Raw genomic sequence first — 21239 nt, 5'->3', positions numbered from 1 at the left:
TATGCATTTCACTTCATATCGTTTATTATTTATTTATTTATTTTGCATTCTTTCTTGTGAACTGTCTCAACACTTATCCAAAACAATCTCTCAACAAGACTCCCCTTTTTGGATTTGGGCCTCACATTCTGAGTTATGCATAGCACGTTCTATACCTCTTTGTGTTATTATTATTGTATTGTTGTTTGAAAAGAGAAAAATATTACTTTCTATGTGTTGATTGTGATGAATGTGTGCAAACCATTAGCTTTATTCCTAGTAAGTGAACAATGATTATGTGGTGTGCGTATAATGTGGATGGCGTCGTGTGGACTATCAGTGCACCAAGAAATGAATCAGGAAACTTCCCAGATGTTGTGGATGGAGTGAACATCACAATAGCTTAATCGCAAGATACTGGTGAGAGTGAATCACAGTAGGTTTGACGAGGGAAAGGATTTATGTTCTTTGTGGAAATGAATAAGAGAAGTGTATTTGACTTACGTGTTTAAGTTTTCCTTCGTTAGGTAACCGGGCGTTGAGGCTGAGTAAGAAAAGGTAAGATTTGTGATGTGGAAAAGTTGATCAAGTTATCCGTTTTCGGATATAAACTATATGCTCGTCAACCATACCATCAGTATGGAGTTCACCACATGTATACAATAAGTCTCATGAAATATTCGAACATGGGTAAAAATATTTGAAAACATTGAAAACATTTCTTTAAACTTGATCATGAAATCATTCAAACATAGTGTAACTTGAATAACAGTTTATAAGCATGTATCATAAATCATGACTTGATAATAACTTGGAAATCATGTTCATAAATCATTTGTACAAGCTATTGCTTGCAAGGCCTAAATTCATGTTTAGAAATACTATAGAAATCGTGGTGTTACTCACAGTCACTTGAATAAAGCCCTAGTCGTGAAATTCCTCTCTGTTGGGACTTATGTCCTAAAACTGGTAAATTGTAAATATAATCCACTAACTGTTATCAATAAAGTGTTATTATAGTAATAATTGTTATTGATTATATTATTAGTTTTGTCTTAATAACCCAAATCCAATAAACCAACATCCTAAGCTGCTTAATGAGTCTTGAACAATATGTAGAGACATACATGGATCAATGTTCGAGATTAACTTAAATGATTTATAGTATAAAGATAAGGCTGGGTACCTTATCCTAATAACACTATGGATATGGCTCACTTTGTATTGATACAAACACAATGATCTAACGTGTTCATGTAGTTGACATGCGAGTGAGGGTATCCTATGCAATGAGTTTGCATAAGATCGAACCGCGAAATAGTAATCATTAGATGTAACTCCGTTAACTAGTTAGGTTTTTATTTCACTAGGATGACCTAGGTAACTTAGTCTCAATCCTGAGTGTATTATGAACTCCTACTCGCGATGGATTGTTCTTTGATTTGTACGGGTGAGAGTGGTGTGATCGTTGACTCAATAAGCTTATCATTTTGGGGACAAGACCGAGTGGAGAACTGAGAACATAATTACACAAGATGAAATTCACTCATTCCCTACTTTACAGTAAGTAGATGATAATTCCCTTAAATGGTGTCTTCAGGTTTTGAATAAAAGGTCTTACCTTCTCTATGACACGAGAGGGGTTTCTATTTATTGGTAGTACTATAAAGAAGTTGTTCAGTACATGAGCACTGATATTTAAGAATCAGAGGTAACCCAAGGGTAAAATGGTAAATTGACCTAGCTGGTGTTACGAACACTCGTGAAGGACTAACTTACTGTTATTGGTCTATATCCGTGGACATATAAATATATCTACAGTGACAAGAGTTCAACTGTGAGTCTTTAGTGGAGTGTACACACAATTAACGAATATTGATTAATGTGGTTAATGAGTTTAGTCAATTAATCTCATATCATTGTAGCTTCTTATCTGTAGGTCCATTAAGTCCTCTTCCTAGATCATAAAGGTAATGAAATTTATTTATATTGTTTATAATATGAAATGTTCAAATTTACTCTAAAATTAGTTTAATGTATCATACATTATAATGTAAAGTTTATCAAACTTTATTATATAAATTTAATTTTGGATATGATTCAAAATTAATTTACGAGAGATAAAATATTTTAATGAGTTCAAATATTAATTTAATGTAAATTGGATTATATTAAAATTATTGATTGCGAGAGAAACTTTATTTAAATATGATTCAAATTTAATTTAAGTTAAATATAAGATATTTAATTTAGCTATTAATTAATTGGAGAATTAATTAATAGTTAGTTTCGTTTAATTAAATTTGATTTAATTAAATCTATAAGATATTGTAGAGATATTCATTCAAATAAGATTTGAATGAAATATTAATTAAATATGATTTAATTAATTATATTAATATAAATATGTAAGATATAGGAAAAAATGAAATATTAATTAAATATGATTTAATTAATTATGTTAATATAAATTTATAAGCTATTGGAGAGATATTCATTCAAATAAGATGTGACTGAAATATTAATTAAATATAATTTAATTAATTATTAACGAATTGATTAGTTGTTAATTAATTAGTAGATTTGATAATAGAATTTTATGATTCTCTCTTACTTTTTTTTCTATTTCCAAGAAGCTCGCCTTATGTCTTTGAAATCTCCGATTCCCTAATCCTTTCTTGAACAAGCTCAGGGCACAAGCAACTTCAAACTGACCTGAATTTCTTCTTTTTGTAGGTCTCCTCACAATGAATTTTCCTATAATGAAATAATTACGCAATCAAGACCTTACACGAGCCCTTAGAAATTATTCTTATAATTTAAAATGACATATAATTATTTTAAATAAAAGTACGAAGTTATTGAGGAACTTTTAAAACTTATTTTTAAAAATTTATGAACTAAAAGGATACAATTTTAAAACTCATAACTAAATGAGTCTATACTTATAAACACGTGAACTAAATAGGGTACATTTTTAGTACTCAATGACCAAACACATTCTTAAAAACTTTAGTTAACTCGTTTCAAAGCTTCAACTATATTCTTACTATTTACCCTTAATTTTAAAATTGTCTGAAAATAATAATTTCATCAGCTTTAAAAAAAATAAAAAAAAAAAAATTTAAGAAACAAAATAATACTTTTGGAAAATTTGAAGATGTTTAAAGTAGTAAAAGATGAAATGGGTTTGAGTAGAGATGAAAGAGCAGTTCTGGTAAAAATGGTATTTAAAATAGATTTGAAAGATCAAAAGCAGTGTGAAAATGGGAAAAAGAAAAAGGTTAAAACTATGGAAGCAAAATTATGAGGTTTTTGAGCCTGACTTGAGTTTCAAATAATATCAAATTCCGTGCCAACTTGAATTGGATTGTGCATGGTCACATGGTCGCTCAACAGATTGAAACATACATCCGTAACAGTCAAACAACTAAAAAAAAAATTGTAATCTTTACTTTATTATAACAATAAGATAGAGCAAAAGTTACAAGGATGAATCTGATACAAAACTTAATAGTAAGTGAAAAGAAGAGAGGTTTTAGAGTTGATTTTACAAAGTTTCACCTTCTGCTGGTGTTGGCCAATGATTTTGGAGATCCCTCAAAGAGATCAAGAAGGTAACCCTCTAAATCATCTGGAGTGTACTTAATCAGCTTATCACTTACATGATTATTACATCTTCCATAAAATGCTCGATAAGCATGGATCACCCTCAGTGACGTTGAGATTCGCAGGTCTTCTCGAAGCCTAGAGTCGTGAATTATCCATGCAGTCTGAGTTTTGTAGATCTCCTCGAAAGCTAGATTGAAACTACGCAGCCTGTCTTTGAGGACATTTTTCGAGACAGAAGTAGAACCTGTATTTTGAATCCCATCCTCCCTAAGGTATTGGAGTATTGAATTCCAACTAGCCCTCTCGTAGTTGGTTGCCTGCTGCTGAAACTTCTTGTAGTGTTTTCGAACCCAATCCTCCCCAAATATCCGGATAAGCTCAGAACCTCGAACCTTCTGAGCCATGTAGTGTATGTTGTTCATCAAGAAGAAGTGCTGTAGAGCAGGATCTTTGTATTGCTTTGACTTCTCGTCAAGGTTACTCTCTAGAATTGAAGCAACTGAACGAAAATGCCGAGCCATCGGTGAGAACTCACCTTCTCTATCTTCTTCTCTAGTTGGATTCAAAGAGGATGATGGTGAATTGGGACACACATCTTCATCATCCTTCAAGAGTAAATTGAGGGAGTCACGGTAGTCGGTAAGTATCATAAGGTAATTCATGACGTATTTTGTTAGATGATGGATTCCACCACCTGCAAATGGATTTGGCGATGTGTTTGCTGCAATAGCTTTCTCAAACTCAAGGAATGTTGCCCTCACAGACTGACCTAAACTCTTTAGAACATCATGATACTCGATTCTAACAAGATAACCAATGTCATCACAGTACAACGTATCGATATCGAAGAGATGCTCTTCAACGACCTCATACATTTCAAGAATGCGATTCAACTTTTCTGGTGTATGAGGACCTATGGCCATGGCCTCGCCAAAGTTCAGTAGTTGCAGCATTGATGCCTTCGACGATTCAACAAAACAACTCAAACTAACAAGTCCTTCCTCACCAAAAATTTGATCGCAAAGGGATTTTTCACTGGCTAAATAGATTCTCACGAATCTCTTCATTGCTCGGTTCCATTTCCTAATCTTCGAGTTCAAAGTAACCCAATCCATTTTTAGCACATCCTCAATGCTCAGCTTCTCCATCTCGAGAGTCAAGAGGCACTCGTTTAAAGCGTCCCGACGGAGAAGATTGTAAACCTGGATGCATTCCTGATCATAACCAGCCTTGAACATGACATTTGCAATGCCCCTAAGCTCAATAACTGCATCAGGATTGACCAAATCAATGATGGAATTCTCCAAAACTCTCCCAACACTACTACTCCGAACCGAACTCTCAAAAGATTCATCTCGGTATAAGCTTGTGGATCCGTCCTCCACAGTGTCTTCCACCACGTGGAAAGACATGCTCTCGGGCTCATATTCAAGGCTACTTTTAGCAAGCAAGTGCCTAAACTCTTCCTCAAGCCTGGCCATAGCCGTTTGAAGAACATCGTGTGCCTTCCTCAAAAGTTCATAACTATATTCATCTTTACTTAAACACAAACTATCCAACTTGCCAACCAAATCCCAAGCTTCATCTGCAGCATTCAGATACTCGCAAGCTTCATTCAGAGTAGTAGAATCCCATATCATGGACTGATCAGCTTCCCAAGCCATGATTTTCTCCTGCACTACATTGAACCTACTCTCAACCTCTTCAACATCCCCAACCCCTCTCTCCTCGATTTCAACTTCAACGACATCTGTTTCATAATTCTGTGTACTTACTAAAGATAACTTCGAACAAAGATCAGCTAAAACCTTCTTTCCATCGTCCGAAATTCTTATGTTTGAACTTAAAGCCTTAATAATGTAATTAGCAGCAGCAACAAGCCGCTCCTCACCTCCCGACTCCGAAACTAAACACTCACACTCTCCCATATTCCAAACAAACCCCAACAGAACAACAATCAATACCAGCTAGATCCGACCCCAGATGAAAAGTACAAATTAATCTGAAACCCTGAATTCTCAAAGCTCAAAACAGAGTTAAAAACTCCTGCAGAAACGAAACAAGAAGAGATTAAGAAAGAGGAGAAGGGGTTTTGAGGACAAACAATAATATCAAGTAAAGTGGGAAAATAGTTGGGCAAAAGGAAGCCCTCGAGGTGAAGGAAGAAAGCAGTCCAAAGTTGAAAGAATCAACTTTTTTTAAAAAAATGATTTTATTACTAAAAGTAGACCAATCTAAAATAATAGAAGAAGACCCAAAAGATCAAAATCAAGTATTCGATTGGGAGTAAGAATCTAGAACAAAACATACCCTGAAGTTTGGGAAGAAAAAAGAAGTTGAAGAAGCACGGAATCAGCAAAGCTCAGAGAGGTGGAGGAGCTTCAACAATGGCGGATTTCTTGCTGCTCCACGAATTCGAAGGTTTAATGTGATGGGTCTAGAGATTTTGAAGGCTCTTGAGTTTTGCTTTATTAGTTTTTTCCCAGGACAATGGTTCACAATTTCGACGGATCTTCCATTAGAGGAGGTGGGGAGGATTATAAAATAGAAATGAAGGTTTTATTTATTTATTTGTTAAATTGAAAATGGAGAGTGGTCAGTATTCTCTCTCGTTGACGAAGGACATGAACTTTCACTTGTATTTTCTTTTGTTTAAAGTGAGATGAGAGGATGGTTTCTTTCTCTAACTTAAATGTTGATATTTTTCTTTTTCTTTTTCTATAAGTAGACAAAAAGTTATTTACCCAATCACGTGCTCCAAACAGAAAAAAAATAAAAAAACTTATTTTTAAATGTTAAATTATTTTAATATGAATCTTTTAAAAAATATAACCAAACGGAAATAAATATATAGATTTATTTGAAAAACAATTGTTTAGATTTGGAAAACCATCGTTTAGATTTGGAACACAGTCATTAAGGATTCTTTGTAGATTAGAATAATTTTATATTTGTTATACGATCTTGAATCAAATAACTGACTAGTTTTATGGACTTTTTCAGTTTGTTAGACTAGCAGTAAATATTTTGCCTCTCAGTTATATTTACGAAAATTATTCTATTTTTTATTTTTTAAAAAAGAAAATGTTTACTGTGGTTTAAAATTGATTTTAGAAGTATATGATTTTATTTATTTTAAAGTGATTTATTAAAATTAAGTTTTATGTAATTATTTATAGACTCAAGTAGAAGAAGAATAATTTTAAAATTGCCATTTTGAAAAATAGAAAAATATCTCTACATACATGAATTACACCCTACTACTTTTCAAGGTGAATTTTTTAAAAAAAATTACACTTTCATAACCCTCTCTTCTTCCCATTTCAACAACCATTTCTTCTTTAATTTTAGAAAACCATTGGTTTCATATTCTTCCTCCTTCTTCCTTCTTCTATCCTCCTTTTATCTTCCTTCTTCTTCCATCTTCTATCCTCCTTTTATCTTCCTTCTTCTTCCATCTTTTTCTGTCTACCTTCTTTCTTCTTTTTTCTTTTCTCGTTTCCCCGTCTAAATAAAATGGAGACGAAATAACACGAGAAATCTAAGGAGAAGAATAACTCATCAACTCTACAGGTTTGGATTATCGGCATGATAGCCAAGATGGGCATTAAACAACATAGACAATCCATTCGGCAAACTACCCCGACGGCCACCAACTTCTTCATCTTCTACAACCCTAGATTCCCCATCTTCTATGCCATTCACATTCCTCATCTCATCTCCTCTGTCGTTCACATTCCTCATCTTCTCTGCGTTCGCATTCCTCATCTTCTCTGTGTTCATATTCTCCATTAATACGAGCCAATAAACGAAAAGTAAATAAATAGAATGCACGATATTTATAATATATTTCTATTTAAAATAATAATAATTTAATTTAGCCTACTTTATTGGAAAAAGATTTTGTTTATTTTTTAATAATTTGAATTTTAATACAAATTAAATGATTCCATTAGAAAAATAATAATTTAATTTAGCCTATTTTGTTGGAAAAAGATTTGTTTTTTTTTTTTAATAATTTATATCTTAATACTAATTAAATTAAATAGATTTATGGGATATTTCGTTTGAAAAATAATAAATTTAATTTAGTCTATTTTGTTGGACAAAGATTTTGGTCCCAATTTTAAAAGTAGTTTGTATTATTTAATAAATAATATGAACTAAATTTATGATATATTCTATTTAACAAATAATAATGTAATTTAGCCTATTTTGTTGGAAAAAACCAAATAAAAAATATTTTCTTTTAAAATCGATTTCTTTTTCATAATTAAGAGGGATGAAAGAGAATAATAATACGAAGAGTGCAAGATGAAGTAATCGATTGAGAGCTTCAGGGGTGATTGGAAGAGGGATCAAACAGTCCGACACGATCGAAAGTTTAAGTAGTTTCGAAGAGGTATTCCACTTTTTTTAAAAAAAATAGTTCTGAAATTCATCCTATTAATTGAATATATTTGTTGATACATGATACAAACACCCAAATGAAAGCACCGTCAAATTAAAAGGAATGAAGAAGAGAGAAAGATATGAAGTAATACGTGGTATGACGGTAACAAAAAAAAACCAAAGACGAAGTTAAATAATTATGAATTCAAATCAAATCACGTTTATCACACATGAAATAATACACTATATAGTATAATATATCCATTGTTTTACAAAGTATTAAGCAACAAGAAGAAATTAAAAGAAAGGGAAAAGAAGTTCTGGATGAAGAAAATAAAGTACTAAAATTTCTTATTATGTTGAAGTTATAGCTTGAGAACTTTGACCAAAAGACTTATACTTTTTCAGCATAATATAATTTACATGTAATTATTAAAAATGCAAGATCATAGTAACCAGGTAGAATATATTGAAGATAATACAGAAGAGAAAGAAAAAAAAGAAAGGAAAGAGATTAGTGAACAATACTTGGAAATACACGAAGAAATTACTTCAAAACAACATATGACAATAATTGCTAAGAAAAAATAAAAAAGGTATCATTTCTTTCTATTCTTTATAAAATGGACGTGTGTAAAAATTAATACAATGTTCAACGTTGAAGGCAAGATCAAGAAAGACTAAACATACTTAAGAAAAAGTTGTCAGTATTGGAGAAAGAAGTGATGTTTGTAATACATACAATGTCTTCTATTACAAATAATATTTTGTTCGTTATTTGTATTGAGGGTGGGTGGCTCAATATCCAAGATTTGTGTTTGTGATTTGCTACATAGATAGAAGAACTACGTGTATTTGTGTTGTGATTTGCTAAATAGTTATAGATTAATTACTCTTTACCTGCATGTATTTGTGTTGGTTGAATAAAAAACTAAAATTGAATATGTTGTTTATGTTGTGATTGGTTGCATAATTATAGATTATTTATTATCGAACTGCATATGTTAATTATAGATTCTTTCCTCTTCTCTATATTATTTTTTTTAAGCATGCTTAGTCGTAGTTTATGTTATAGAAATTGTTTCTGTATTTTTTGATATATTTGGTATTTTTAAATTCCAAATTAAATTGAGTTTTACGGTTCTGTAAAATCTTCTGTTGCGAAGGGCTCTAATCTCTTTATATACAACAAATACATTTTATTTTTTTTATGGTAAATGGAATGAAAGTTCATAATATCACGATTTTTGCTTTGTTGAGATTTATATTTCATTCGATTCTTCATTCTAACAGTTTACAATCAAGGTAAGCTTTTTTCCTCTTCCAATTTTTCTGTCTCATTTGACAGTTTACTAGCTTGGTTGCAATAGTTCTAATTTTATTCAAATTATTGAAGATAAGGATGTCTCGTGACTTATGTTGGTTTTTATCAAAATTCTCTCAAAATGATTTATGTGTTGTTGTTGACTCAGTGATGTCTGACACTTCAAAGAATACAGTGTTTTGAATTCTGATTTAGCAGAAATAAAACTATCACTTCTTGTCCCAAAGTCACTTTCTGCGACTAAGTGGAGACATGTCGCCTAGACCCTCAACACGTATCACACCTAGTGATAAATGTTGAACGCCTAGTAAGCGGAACAACTTCTCTACTAAACTTAAACACAAAGCTTACACTTCAAGATTACTTAGTACAATGTAGCAGATAAATAAACAACTTAACTTTTAGCTTAGCCTTATCGCCTAGTCTTAAATACTTAACTTTACCTTATAACTACTACGCGATAGACACAAGGTAATTGTAGCGGAATGAACACAAATTTCTCTTATTAAATAAGCACTTTACACCACTTTCAAATAGAACTCAAGCTTTCTTTATAATAAAATTTAAACATAAACTTTAGGCATTTTTCACCTAGTACAACTTCTCCAACCAACACTTAGCTTGCTCGCCTCAACACATAGCAACTTGTCTTATTCTTTCATTGCTTGACCTCAACGTCTGAACACCTAGGGAACGAAAACTTAAAATGTAAGTCAAAGACTTAATGAGTGAGAGTTCAAAAATACCTTTTTGGGAAATACAATACAATCACAATTAAGAATCACCTTTTATTTTTCATAAACACGAGTTTACAACGCCTCTTTTCACAAATCACAGAAATCACACATTTGGCACCCTTATTCCTTTCCACCTAAGAATATGAATCACCTCCTACACCAAGACTACTATGATTCACTCTCTCCAACATCCTGAGTTTTAGGCTATTGTGATGTTCACTCCATCCACAACATCAAGAGGTTTTCCTAATTCATTTCTTATTACAGCAGATGTTCACATGACGCCTCCACACATTATGTGCACATCACATAATAGTTGATCACTTGATAGAAATAAGGCCAATTGTTTACATGCACACAAGCATCACATAGAAATACACCATTTTCTCTTTTCAAATAACACATCAATAACAGCAATATAAATACATGGCACGTTATGCATATCCATAGACTAAGAAGGAATGTTTTAGAAACATAACTTTTATTTATAAAATCAGTCACAATATTCTTTTTACTCATAAAAGTCACTCACAAAACATTTAGTTCATTTATGAAAGTGACTCACAAAATGCTTCGGTTTCCTTCTTAGAATGCCTAGTTCCTTCCTCCTCTCGCTTAATACTTCTCCGCAAGCAGCTCAGCACTTAGTAAAATTCTCAAAATAACAACACATTCTCTTAATCCTTCAATCTTATTTATAGAAATCTTTCAACCTTGTGAGTCATTCTTACCTTTACACGTGTCAACTTTCCACTCATCAGATCATGCAAACAACTTAGGCTTAACACGTAGCCAATTGTTAACTCAAGATTAGACATTTTCCTTGAAATGGTAACTTATCTTCAAGGGATTCTCAACTCTTAACGTTTGAAACGCCTAACTCTTAGCTTAAACACAAGCTTCTCCTCGTGTCGCCAAACTTCAACGTGATCTATTCAAATGCAACCTCTTCGTGAAACACCTTTTCTATACTTGGCCAAAATAAACTTTAGAACTTCCTTTTCCAAATCTCGGTTTCACAACAACATTGTGTCTAACCGTTAGAGCTGGATTTGAAATTAATTAATTTTGAAGCTTTTGAATCCTCACAATCATATCCTCATTAAATCCTCATTAAAGAAAAGTTCACTTTTTAGGAACAAATCTATTTTTAAAAAAACTATTTATTTGCTTTCTTTCAATAAGCTTCTGTTATGGCTTTACAATGAGTAAAAAAACAAAATTTATGCTAGATGGATAAGAACTTTCCAGTATCACGATTATCGCATCGCTGAGGTGTATGCTCAATTTGAATCTTCGTTTCAGCAATTTGATGAATGTGTTCAAGGTAAACTTTTACCGTCCTTCAATCTATCTGTGTTTCATTTGACAGTTTATTCGTGGTTGTTGACTTTGTATCGGCTGATGATGCTTACAACTTATTTGAATAGCGAACTACACCCAGTAACAAATGTATTTAATGATTCTACACAGTCAATTAAATAGCAAATACAAGATATTTTGTAACATATTTTTTCATTTTTTGAATGGTAAAGTTTTCTTAAATTCTTTAAAATTTAAATTTTCACTTTTTTTAATAAACTAAATTTTCCTTCTATCTCATATATTGATTTTTTTTCAATTTCAACCAATACATAGTATTATGTATTTATTTAATTATTTTAGAATTGTAAAACAATTTACATGATGATTTAATTTTTTTCACGTTTGTTAATACACTCATTTTTTCCCTTCTATCTTGCATATTGAAATTTGTTTCTCAATTTCAACAAATGCAAAATATTTCTTTAATTATATTAGAATTTTAAACAAACTTACAAGGTGGTTTAATTTTTAGATGATGAAGATTTTTTTTTCGTTAAAAGACTAGGTATTTGTATGCTTTTTAAATGTAAAGTAAAAGCACATTTTATCTATAAAAAGAATAAAATTATGTTATTGAGTTCCTAAATTTAAAAGATGGAAAATTATGTTAAAAATTTAAAGATGACTTGTTATTAATTCAAGTTGTTGGGATTTGAAATTTCTATTTTTTAAATTTGAGTTTTTTCTTAATCAAATTGTAATTTATTATTTATTTATTAGTAATTAGTATATTTAATTTGAAGTTATTCGGATTTGAAATTTGTTGTTTTTTTCAAATTTGAGAATTTTCTTAATTAAATGGTAATTTTAGTTATTTGCTGTTATGGTATTTTTGTATTCTAATAATTTGAATTTTTTTTTTTTTTTTGTATTTTAAAATTGTTTTAGGCATGTACTATTTTTTAGAGGAGGAGAAATTGGATGGATACTATCTGGTGGTGAATGACTGTTTGCATCACTACGAGTTCATGACGAAGTGAATGTTCTTCTTACACTTTGACAAGTTCATCTATCTATGTTGTAGAAAAGCACCCTAAAATAAACCTTGGATTCGCTTTCAGAGTACTCCCAATTTACAATTAAGTAGATATCGGTGGACAACATGATGAAGTTCCACTAGTTGAGGTAGGATACTATTTCTTTGGTGGATGTTTTGTGAATGACGTCATTGACTGCTAGTCTTGTGAGGAATCAGTCCTCTACCAATTTATTTTATTAAGATCACTACAACAAATTTGGTCTTTTTTTATGTGCAAAGACGTCAAAAAATGTCTACCTTGATGGTTTTTACCATCAAGTAGGCAGATATTAAGAAAGCCAACCATCAAGAAAGTCAAAACAATGTCTTCTAAATCTTTTTCTTGATGGTAGGGACTTCGATGTTTTTTGTCCATCAAAGAAACCGAAAAGTCCATCAAGAAACCAATTTTCTTTATGGCCAAAACATGCCTTCAAAAACTCTTTTCTTGATGGTATTGACCATAAAAAAAGGAGACTTTGATGTTTTTTGCCCATCAAGAAAATTGAAGAATTCATCAAGAAAACCAGTCTACTTAATGGTCAAAAAATGTCATAAAAACCTTTTTTTGATGGTATTGGCCATCAAGAAAGAGGATTTTAACGTCTTTTCCCCATCATAAAATTGGATTAGTCCATCAAGATAATCCTTTCTGTTGACGCGTTTTGTCCATCAAGATAACCCTTATACTGACAAGTTTTGCTTGCAATAAAAATTTATTCTTGATGTTTTGCTCCGGTCAACTATAACAACTTTAGAAAAAAAAATGGGTCATTACGGATATGTGACCTGTAATCGACCTCAAATGAGCTATAAAATATTTGAAAAATACCAAAACGTCAAAATATACAAAATCCATTTCATACAACTACAAACCAACTTCAAACAACTTGTCACACCCCCCTCTAAAGTCATTCTATGCGACCAAGTGAATATGTGACTACCTAGACATTCTATGCATTCTCTTTGCAAGAAACATGCAAAACACCTAGTAAACAAATTAAATACAACCAACAAGCTTAAATGCATAAAATGATCTCAAATGAAATAAGAAAACTTCATTGATATTTAGATAACAGAGTACATTTAACACTTAGAACAAAGTTCCCTTCAAAAGAACTATACACAAACATAAACGACATTTAGACTCTTCTCGCCTAGCTTCTATATGCTATGAAAGTTTACAAGTGTCACGCCTTGCCCCTAAAGTCACTCTCTACGACTAAGAAGTGACATGCTGCCTAAACCCCCACCTCGTAGCTCCCATGAGATAAACGTTGAACGTTTAGTAATCGCAGATAAATACAACAAATAATTTTAAACGTGAAATGAGAAGATGAGTGGAATAAGACAACTTCATTGATTTTCAAAACAAGGGACTACATTTGGTATTTAATACAAAGTTTCTCTTGAGAGAACAAAATACAAATTGACGACATTTAAACCTTTCTCGTCTAGCTTCTACACTATATTCGAGATGACAACGATCACTACCAAAACAATACGATCAAGGAGAGGCACGATAGGCGATCAAGATAGCACGTTCATCACCGGATGTCCTTCACTACATGGGGTGGGGGGAAGGGGGGGGGGGGGAATAAAATAGTCACGAAAAAAGGGTTAGACGAAAATGTCTAATGAGTGAGATCTTTTATCCATTAAACATAAATCATTCAAGATAGGCAATATTCAATTAAGGCGGCATAAAATCATGTGATTTAAATCATAATTATTTTTGTATATGTTATTACACATCATCTCGCGTCACATGTCTTCCCGCGTACCACAAGGTCAATTCGTAGAATCATCCTGCGAAATTATTTAAGTACTACCCTCACCTTGGCTCAAGCATCTACCACACTCTTTTGCCTTGTTGCAATCATGCAAATGAGACTCAACGCCATTAGCAAGTTTCACCAATTTCATTATCCATAGCGGGTCTTCCAGAAATGGAATATCATATCACATAGGATACAAGAGTCATCTTAATTCAATTCTTAATAAGTTTCATGTATTCTTTCCAAATCACAACAAAGGCATGCACTATAACATATTTAAATTTACACACGTATTATGCATAGCCACAAATTTCAGAAGGAATATTTCGAAGTACTTTTTCCTCAAGGAAATCATTTACAAAATGCTCTTTTACTTATAAGGTAACTCACCACATGCATCATTTAAATCTTGTTACCGTCACTTCTAATGTGTGATGTGATCATCTCCTTTCAACATACACTAAGTCTAACTCATGCACAAATCGGTGTATTTTGGAATTGGAAAACTTAAGGGGAAAAATATATAAACAAATTCTTCAAATATGCACATTTGAGGATTCATTTAACCAAGTTTACTAATAATAACCACTCACAAATACAACTGGCTTGTGTGTCTAGCCTTTTACTGAAAGTTGTCCTTTAATTTGCACTAGCTTTCAATCCCTTATCAGATTCTGGTTGGTTTTGAATCTTTAAAGACCCCAAAACTCCTCTAATCTTTCCTCTTATAGCTTATGGTAAGAACAACCTTAAAAATGGGTAAGATTTCCTCTATTTATAGCTTTTTCTAGTGGAAGCTAGCTGCCCATGTTCTAATGATTATGATTGTCGGCGACGAAAAGAGGTCCAATTCCATAACGTCATGTGTCTATGTCATTTTCTTATCTTAGATTCAAATTAGGCGGCAAGGTCAAATCGTTCGTCGACTTTCTTACATGGGCAATGAAGGAAAGCCCCAGGTAGCGGAAGATTTTATAGAACCATTCCTCAATTTAATTTAGGATCCCAAAATGTCAATACATTGACAATATTTATAAGCAAAATTCTAAAAGGCTACGCATGCTTTTAAATTAAGAAGATACAGAGAATGAAAAACTCATATAGTTTGACGCCTCTGAATCTACTAAAACTCCAAATTGGAACACTATCCGTCGAACACCTTTCTATCGTATAAGATGAGATTGGTTTGTGGGAACCAGATGGGATGTAGAGAGAAACTATTTTGCAGAGAGCAAAAACATATGTTGAAGAAAAACTATTTTTTTCTGCATATTTATAATTCATTTTCCTTAAGGGACTAGGAGAGACTTATAAGATTCTATTAAATTTAAAAATATTAAATTAATAGAAATTTCAAATTAACAAATTAATAAATTAATAATTAATCAAATCATATTTAATTAATGTTTCATTTAATTAATATTTAATGAATATCTTATAGTTTTAAATTAATTAAATTAAATTAAACTATTAACTAATTTTGCAATTAATTAATAGCTAAATTAAATATCTTCTATTTAACTTAAATTAAATTTGAATCATATTCAAATATAAATTTCTCTCGTAACCAATAATTTTAATATGAATCCAATTCACATTAAATTAATATTTGAACTCATTCAAATATTTCATCTCTTATAAGTTAATTTTGAATCATATCAAAAATTAAATTTATATAATAAAGTTTAATTAAAATATAAATTTTATATTATAATGTATCACCATACATTATACTAATTCCCAAAGTAAATTTGAACAATTCGAATTACAACAAATATAAATAATTTTCATTACCATTTACGAGCTAGGAATGGAACCTAATAGATATACAAATCAAAAGCTACAACGATATGAGATTAATTGGATAAACCCATTAACCCCATTAATCAATATTCGTTAAATGTGTGTACATTCCACTAAAGACTCATAGCTAAATTCTTCTCACTGTAGATATATTTTTTTTGTCCATAGATATAGACCGATACCAGTATTCGTAACACCAGATGAGTCAAATTATCATTTTACCCCTATGTTACTTCTAGTCGTTAAATACCAGTGCTCCTCTAATGAACAACTTGTTTATGGTCCAACCAATAAACAGAAACCCCTCTTGTGCCATAAAAACAGTAAAGCCCATTGTTCAAGTCCCAGAAATACCATTTAAGGGAACACTCATCTACTTACCCTAAAGTCGGGAAGGAGTAAATTTCATCTTGTGTGATTATGTTTCCAGCTTTCCACTCGGTTTTGTCCTCAAAGCGATAAGCATATTTGTCCTCAAAGTGATAAGCATATTGAGTTGGCAAACATGCCACTCTCACCTGTACAAATCAAAGAAAAATCTCTCGTGTATAGGAGTTCATAATACACTCAGGATTAAAACTAAGTTACTTGGGTCATCCTAATGAAATAGAAACCTAACTAGTTAACAGAGTTACATCTAGTGGTTACTATTTCGTGGTCCGGTTTTATGCAAACTCATTGAATAAAATACCTTCACTCGCATGTCACCTACATGAACGCGTTGGATCATTGTGTTTGTATCAAATACAAAGTGAGTCGTATCCATAGTGTTACCAGGATAAGGTACCTAACCTTATCCTTATACTATAAACCCTTTAAGCTAATCTCGAACATTGATCTCTGTATGTCTCTATATACTGTTCAAGACTAATCAAACAACTTAAGATGTTAGTTTATTGGATTTGGATTATCAAGACAAAACTAATAATATAATCAATAACATTTATTGAAATTATAATAAAAGGATGACTAGGGCTTTAAAAAGGGAAAGAAATTTGAGAATATTAACAGATTTAAGATGAAAAATATTTCTCAGAATGAGAATTTGTCATATTTGCAAAATCATAAAACTATGTCATATTTACTATATTCTAAGAAATCTACCCAATATAATTCTTTTTTAAAATGTGAGAGAAGAAATCCATTATTGAAGGGTGTTTTGAGAATATAACAAATTTAGGATGAAAAATATTTTTAAATTTTTGTACCATTTTTATAAAGTTCTATATAAAATCATGTGTCATATTTTCAAATGACAAAAACTGTCATATTTGCAAAATCCTAAAACTGTGTCATATTTGCTATATACTATTCTAAAAAAACTACCCAATACAATTCTCCTTTAAAAAGTGGAAGAAGAAATACATTATTAAAAAGTGTTTTGGAAATATAACAAATTTAAGATGAAAATATTTTTTTTTTAAAAAAAAGAGATTTTTACCATTTTTATAAAATTTTATATAAAATCATGTGTCATATTTGTCGTAGAAAAGTTGCATCAAATAAGAAAAACGGTGTCATATTTGCAAAATCCTAAAACTGTGTCATATTTGCTATATACTTTTTAAAAAAACTACCAACACAATTCTACTTTAAAAAGTGAAAGAAGAAATACATTATTAAAGAGTGTTTTGGGAATATAACAAATCTAAGATGAAAAGTATTTTTTTTAAAAGAGAGAATTTTATCATTTTTATAAAATTCTATTATCATATTTGTTATAGAAAAATTGTATCAAATGGACAAACATTCAAAAAAAACAGCTCATCTAGTTTTTTTTTTTTTTTTTTTTTTTGCATATTTCTAATATGACAAAATTAGTGATATCAGATAGCAATATAATGTTATTAGAGGGCTATTAGACATTAATAACAAAGTTATTAATTTTTAAATTTGCTACTTTTACAATTAAAAAAAAGCAGTCACGTGAGCCCTATTATCATTAAAAAAAAAGAAATACTATTTTTGAAAGAGTACTTTGTTATACTGTTCTCAAAGTCCCACCATAATTTTCTTAAAATTTAATCTATTCGTAGATGACATATATGGACTAAAATTAGGAGAGTAAAATGGAAAATAAGGGGGAAATGGAGGGCAAGTAGTCGAAAGAAAAACATTATCCCCAACTAAAGAATGAAATGAGTTTTTCTTCACCAAACGCAAGCAGCAGCAAGAGAAAAGCTCAAATGGAGACAGCTCTTCACAGACACTTCCAAAGCTTCAATGGAACAATTCTCTATTCCAATTTTCAACTCTATTGCTCATGTATGAGAAGAAAAGAAAGAACCCCTTTTTTCTTTTTTCTTTTTTTAAATAATATTACACAATTGGGTTTTTGATTGTTTTGGTTGCACAGTTAAAAGAGCAAGAGCAGCAAAGCAACATCACAAATTGGGAGAATCAAGAATAAATGTTTCAAAGTGTTTTTTTTTGGGTGCTTCCTCTCTTCTTTGCCGTCTTTCCACTAGTTCTTCCAGACAGCAACAACAAATCAAGGTTTTTGTTTTCCTACATAAATTGATTTTTCTTACCTGTTAAAGTAGTGAATTTAGTTCACAAGGTTGAAAAATTAGTATTGGAAAATTTATTTTTTATGGGGTGAAAAAATTTGGATAGGTATTCGGAAGTAGAAGAAGAAGGATAAATGAAAGTAGTGATACATATGTACTGTTAGAGCCTGGAGAAGAGGAGAAATTTGTTTCCAAACAAGAATTGGAAACCATTTTGAAGGGTTGGCTTGAGAATTGGCCAACTCCCCTTCCACCTGATCTCTCACGCTTTCAGTCCATTGAGGAAGCCGTTACTTTCTTAGTCAAGTCTGTTTGTGAACTTGAAATTGATGGAGACGTGGGTTCGATTCAATGGTATGAAGTTCGTATTGACTGACTCGTCGTGCAGCAAACTTTAAAATTTGGTTAGCTTTTCTTTTCGAGTCATTTGTTATTTGAGAAAGGATAAACTTGTAAAGATTGCGCTTTTGACTTCCGTGATGATTTAAACCATATTCACAATCTCTCCATAGTTTTCGTATTAATATAAAGGGGGAAAAAGGAGTCATATATTTATCAAACCATTTAGATTAGTAATTTTGAATAATAGTTGCACAAAACAAATATTCACAAAGCACTTGAGAGGGGAAAAATTAACCCACTAACCCACAATATTATATGACATAATAATTCACAAGAGCAGATTGAAAGAAACGTTAAACAAAGTAATGAGGAGATAAAAGTGGATGGAAATAGAATAATGTTCTTCTTCTAAAAAGAAGCTCGGTAGATTTTTGCATCACAGCTTGAGTGGAGCAAATTCTTGAAGATGAAAACGAATAGAATCCGTGAAGTTTTTTTTTTTTTTTTTATAGCCATTTATCTTGTTCAGCTCTGAGATAGAAGGCTCATCTCTGAATTTCTCAACTCATGCATCTGCCATCAAACAAAAAGACTAAAATTTAAAAAAAAACTTCAAAAATAAAAAATAGTCAACAAAAGCAACTCAAGATCGACATGAATGCATTTAACACAAGGACTGAAATTGAATAAAACTCAACAGATTAAATGTGAAATTAATTATTCATTTATTTTTATAGATCAATAATTACATTTTCGGTAGTAATTAATAAAGAGTTGAGAAAGAAAGAGTTCTAGAAACCTTGGAAGGAACCGCTCCTTTCCTTGTTCTGGCAAGAAGGCCTTTGCTGATGGGAGAAATCATCATATCAGTGGGACTTTTATACCTAAACACAGCAGCAACATATCAACTCATTCATTCATTCAATCTTCTTTAGTTCTCTAATTAAAACTCCAAGAGTTCAGAGTCTAAGTTTAAAGCAAGAGTACCTCTCCGGATATTTGAATGCGACGGGGAGTTTGAGGCGATTAGGAGTACCATTTTTAGGTAACTCAATACCTCCCATTTTCACTCTTTGTATCGGAGTTTTACACTCCAAATTCACCTTTGCAGGGCTTTTTGGCACCTTGGATCGATCCATTGACCCATTTTTTGGGACCAAAATCCTCTCTTTTTCCTCTGTTTTCTCGTTTGGAGTTGGAGTTTCACACTGCACAATCAGCTCTCTAGGGCTTTTTGGCACCTTGGATACCTTTTCAGAAACAAAAATCCTTTGTTTTTCTTCTGTTTTCTCATGTGGGGTTGTAGTTTTAGACTCAGAATTTGAAATTTTCAACTCTTTGTCAAGTTCTGGGATTAGGATCGCTGTCGTTTGGGCATCCTCAGAGTCTGAAAGTTGAAGGTGTGGCTGGGTGAGAAGCTCCATTAGAATAAGATTTGCTTGAAAAAGAGGAAGAAGAAGAAGAGAAAGTAATGGAGGAATTGGAATAGGATTTGGGTTGAGATTTATTTAATATGGGAGACAGAGAAGAGCCGTTGCTGTGTAAGGACCGAGGAGTGAGGATAGTGAACGTTGGGAGATAAGGAAAAAGTGAAACAAACAAAAATACTTTCTAACGGTCGAAATTTGGCCTAAAATGGATGCCATTTTACATCATTTTGAACTAAACATGCCTTTTTGTTTATATATATATATATATCTCAATCTTCAATCTTCAATCTTGAACGTGTCTTATTAAATTCATCTTTTCTAATTTAATTTAATTATTTCTTAACTTTCTAATTTTCTATTTAGAAAAGGATAGTTGCAAATTTAGCAATTAAATTCAAAATAATTAAGTATATAACAACATTTTAAAAAATTTACAAATATAGTAAAATTTGTTAAATTCTATTAATGATATAAGTCTATCACTGATAGACCATATTATCAATAGTGATAGACCATACGAAGTCTATCACCGATTCAAGTCTATAGTGATAGTTTTGCTATATTTACAATTTTTTTAAAATTTTGCTGTATTCTTAATTATTATTGTTGAAATGGTTATCACCTGCAATTTCCCTTAAAAAACACATATATTAACAAAAATATGTTATTAAAAAATATATTAAACAAACTAAAATAAAATAATAATTGAAAGAAGTTAAAGTTTTACTCTAAAATAATAATAATAATAATAATTTGCAATCGAAAATTATTAGTTAAATTTTTTAAATTTAATTTTTAATCTAACCAATTCTTGCTTTTTTCCTTTTGTCATAAACATTAAAAAAATTTATTCTATTAGCAATCTCAATGTGTATTGATGGCTTCAAGTGTTGTTATTATTATTATTTTTATGAAGTAACTTCAACTTTTCTCAATTATTATTATTACT

At 31.2% G+C, this 21239-nt stretch overlaps 3 protein-coding genes across 3 annotated transcripts; 1 reads left to right on the top strand and 2 right to left on the bottom strand.

The window, feature by feature from the left end:
* Window positions 1-3410: 3410 nt before the first annotated feature.
* LOC101204348 (exocyst complex component EXO70E2) lies at window positions 3411-6254 on the bottom strand. Its single transcript, XM_011655064.2, has 2 exons — window positions 5902-6254; window positions 3411-5637 (listed from the first exon to the last, which is right to left on the bottom strand). The coding sequence occupies exon 2, from the start codon at window positions 5517-5519 to the stop codon at window positions 3540-3542; it is 1980 nt and encodes a 659-aa protein (XP_011653366.1). The 5' UTR covers window positions 5520-5637; window positions 5902-6254; the 3' UTR covers window positions 3411-3539.
* An 11820-nt stretch (window positions 6255-18074) lies between these two features.
* Window positions 18075-19022, top strand: LOC101214040 (protein CHLORORESPIRATORY REDUCTION 7, chloroplastic). The gene is made up of 3 exons (XM_004151753.3): window positions 18075-18273; window positions 18365-18504; window positions 18625-19022. Exons 1-3 carry the CDS (start codon window positions 18147-18149, stop codon window positions 18892-18894), a joined length of 537 nt encoding a protein of 178 aa, XP_004151801.2. The 5' UTR covers window positions 18075-18146; the 3' UTR covers window positions 18895-19022.
* A 113-nt stretch (window positions 19023-19135) lies between these two features.
* Window positions 19136-20361, bottom strand: LOC105435203. The gene is made up of 3 exons (XM_011655063.2): window positions 19848-20361; window positions 19660-19744; window positions 19136-19433 (listed from the first exon to the last, which is right to left on the bottom strand). Exons 1-3 carry the CDS (start codon window positions 20282-20284, stop codon window positions 19386-19388), a joined length of 570 nt encoding a protein of 189 aa, XP_011653365.1. The 5' UTR covers window positions 20285-20361; the 3' UTR covers window positions 19136-19385.
* Window positions 20362-21239: the final 878 nt, after the last annotated feature.

Source organism: Cucumis sativus, chromosome 4, assembly GCF_000004075.3.
Source record: "Cucumis sativus cultivar 9930 chromosome 4, Cucumber_9930_V3, whole genome shotgun sequence".
Taxonomy (NCBI): domain Eukaryota; kingdom Viridiplantae; phylum Streptophyta; class Magnoliopsida; order Cucurbitales; family Cucurbitaceae; genus Cucumis; species Cucumis sativus.
Note: the sequence above shows the minus strand (reverse complement) of the source record. Positions and strands in the feature narration are given on the sequence as shown.

What these genes read in the sequence shown, in the direction of transcription:
- LOC101204348 (XM_011655064.2), bottom strand. Translation starts at nt 5,519, where the DNA reads ATGGGAGAGTGTGAGTGTTTAGTTTCGGAGTCGGGAGGTGAGGAGCGG.
- LOC101214040 (XM_004151753.3), top strand. Translation starts at nt 18,147, where the DNA reads ATGAGTTTTTCTTCACCAAACGCAAGCAGCAGCAAGAGAAAAGCTCAA. An exon ending in TTTTCAACTCTATTGCTCAT is followed by an intron (nt 18,274 to 18,364) that starts GTATGAGAAGAA and finishes TTGGTTGCACAG; the next exon opens with TTAAAAGAGCAAGAGCAGCA. An exon ending in GACAGCAACAACAAATCAAG is followed by an intron (nt 18,505 to 18,624) that starts GTTTTTGTTTTC and finishes AAATTTGGATAG; the next exon opens with GTATTCGGAAGTAGAAGAAG.
- LOC105435203 (XM_011655063.2), bottom strand. Translation starts at nt 20,284, where the DNA reads ATGGAGCTTCTCACCCAGCCACACCTTCAACTTTCAGACTCTGAGGAT. An exon ending in GCATTCAAATATCCGGAGAG is followed by an intron (nt 19,745 to 19,847) that starts GTACTCTTGCTT and finishes TGCTGTGTTTAG; the next exon opens with GTATAAAAGTCCCACTGATA. An exon ending in AAGGAGCGGTTCCTTCCAAG is followed by an intron (nt 19,434 to 19,659) that starts GTTTCTAGAACT and finishes GTTTGATGGCAG; the next exon opens with ATGCATGAGTTGAGAAATTC.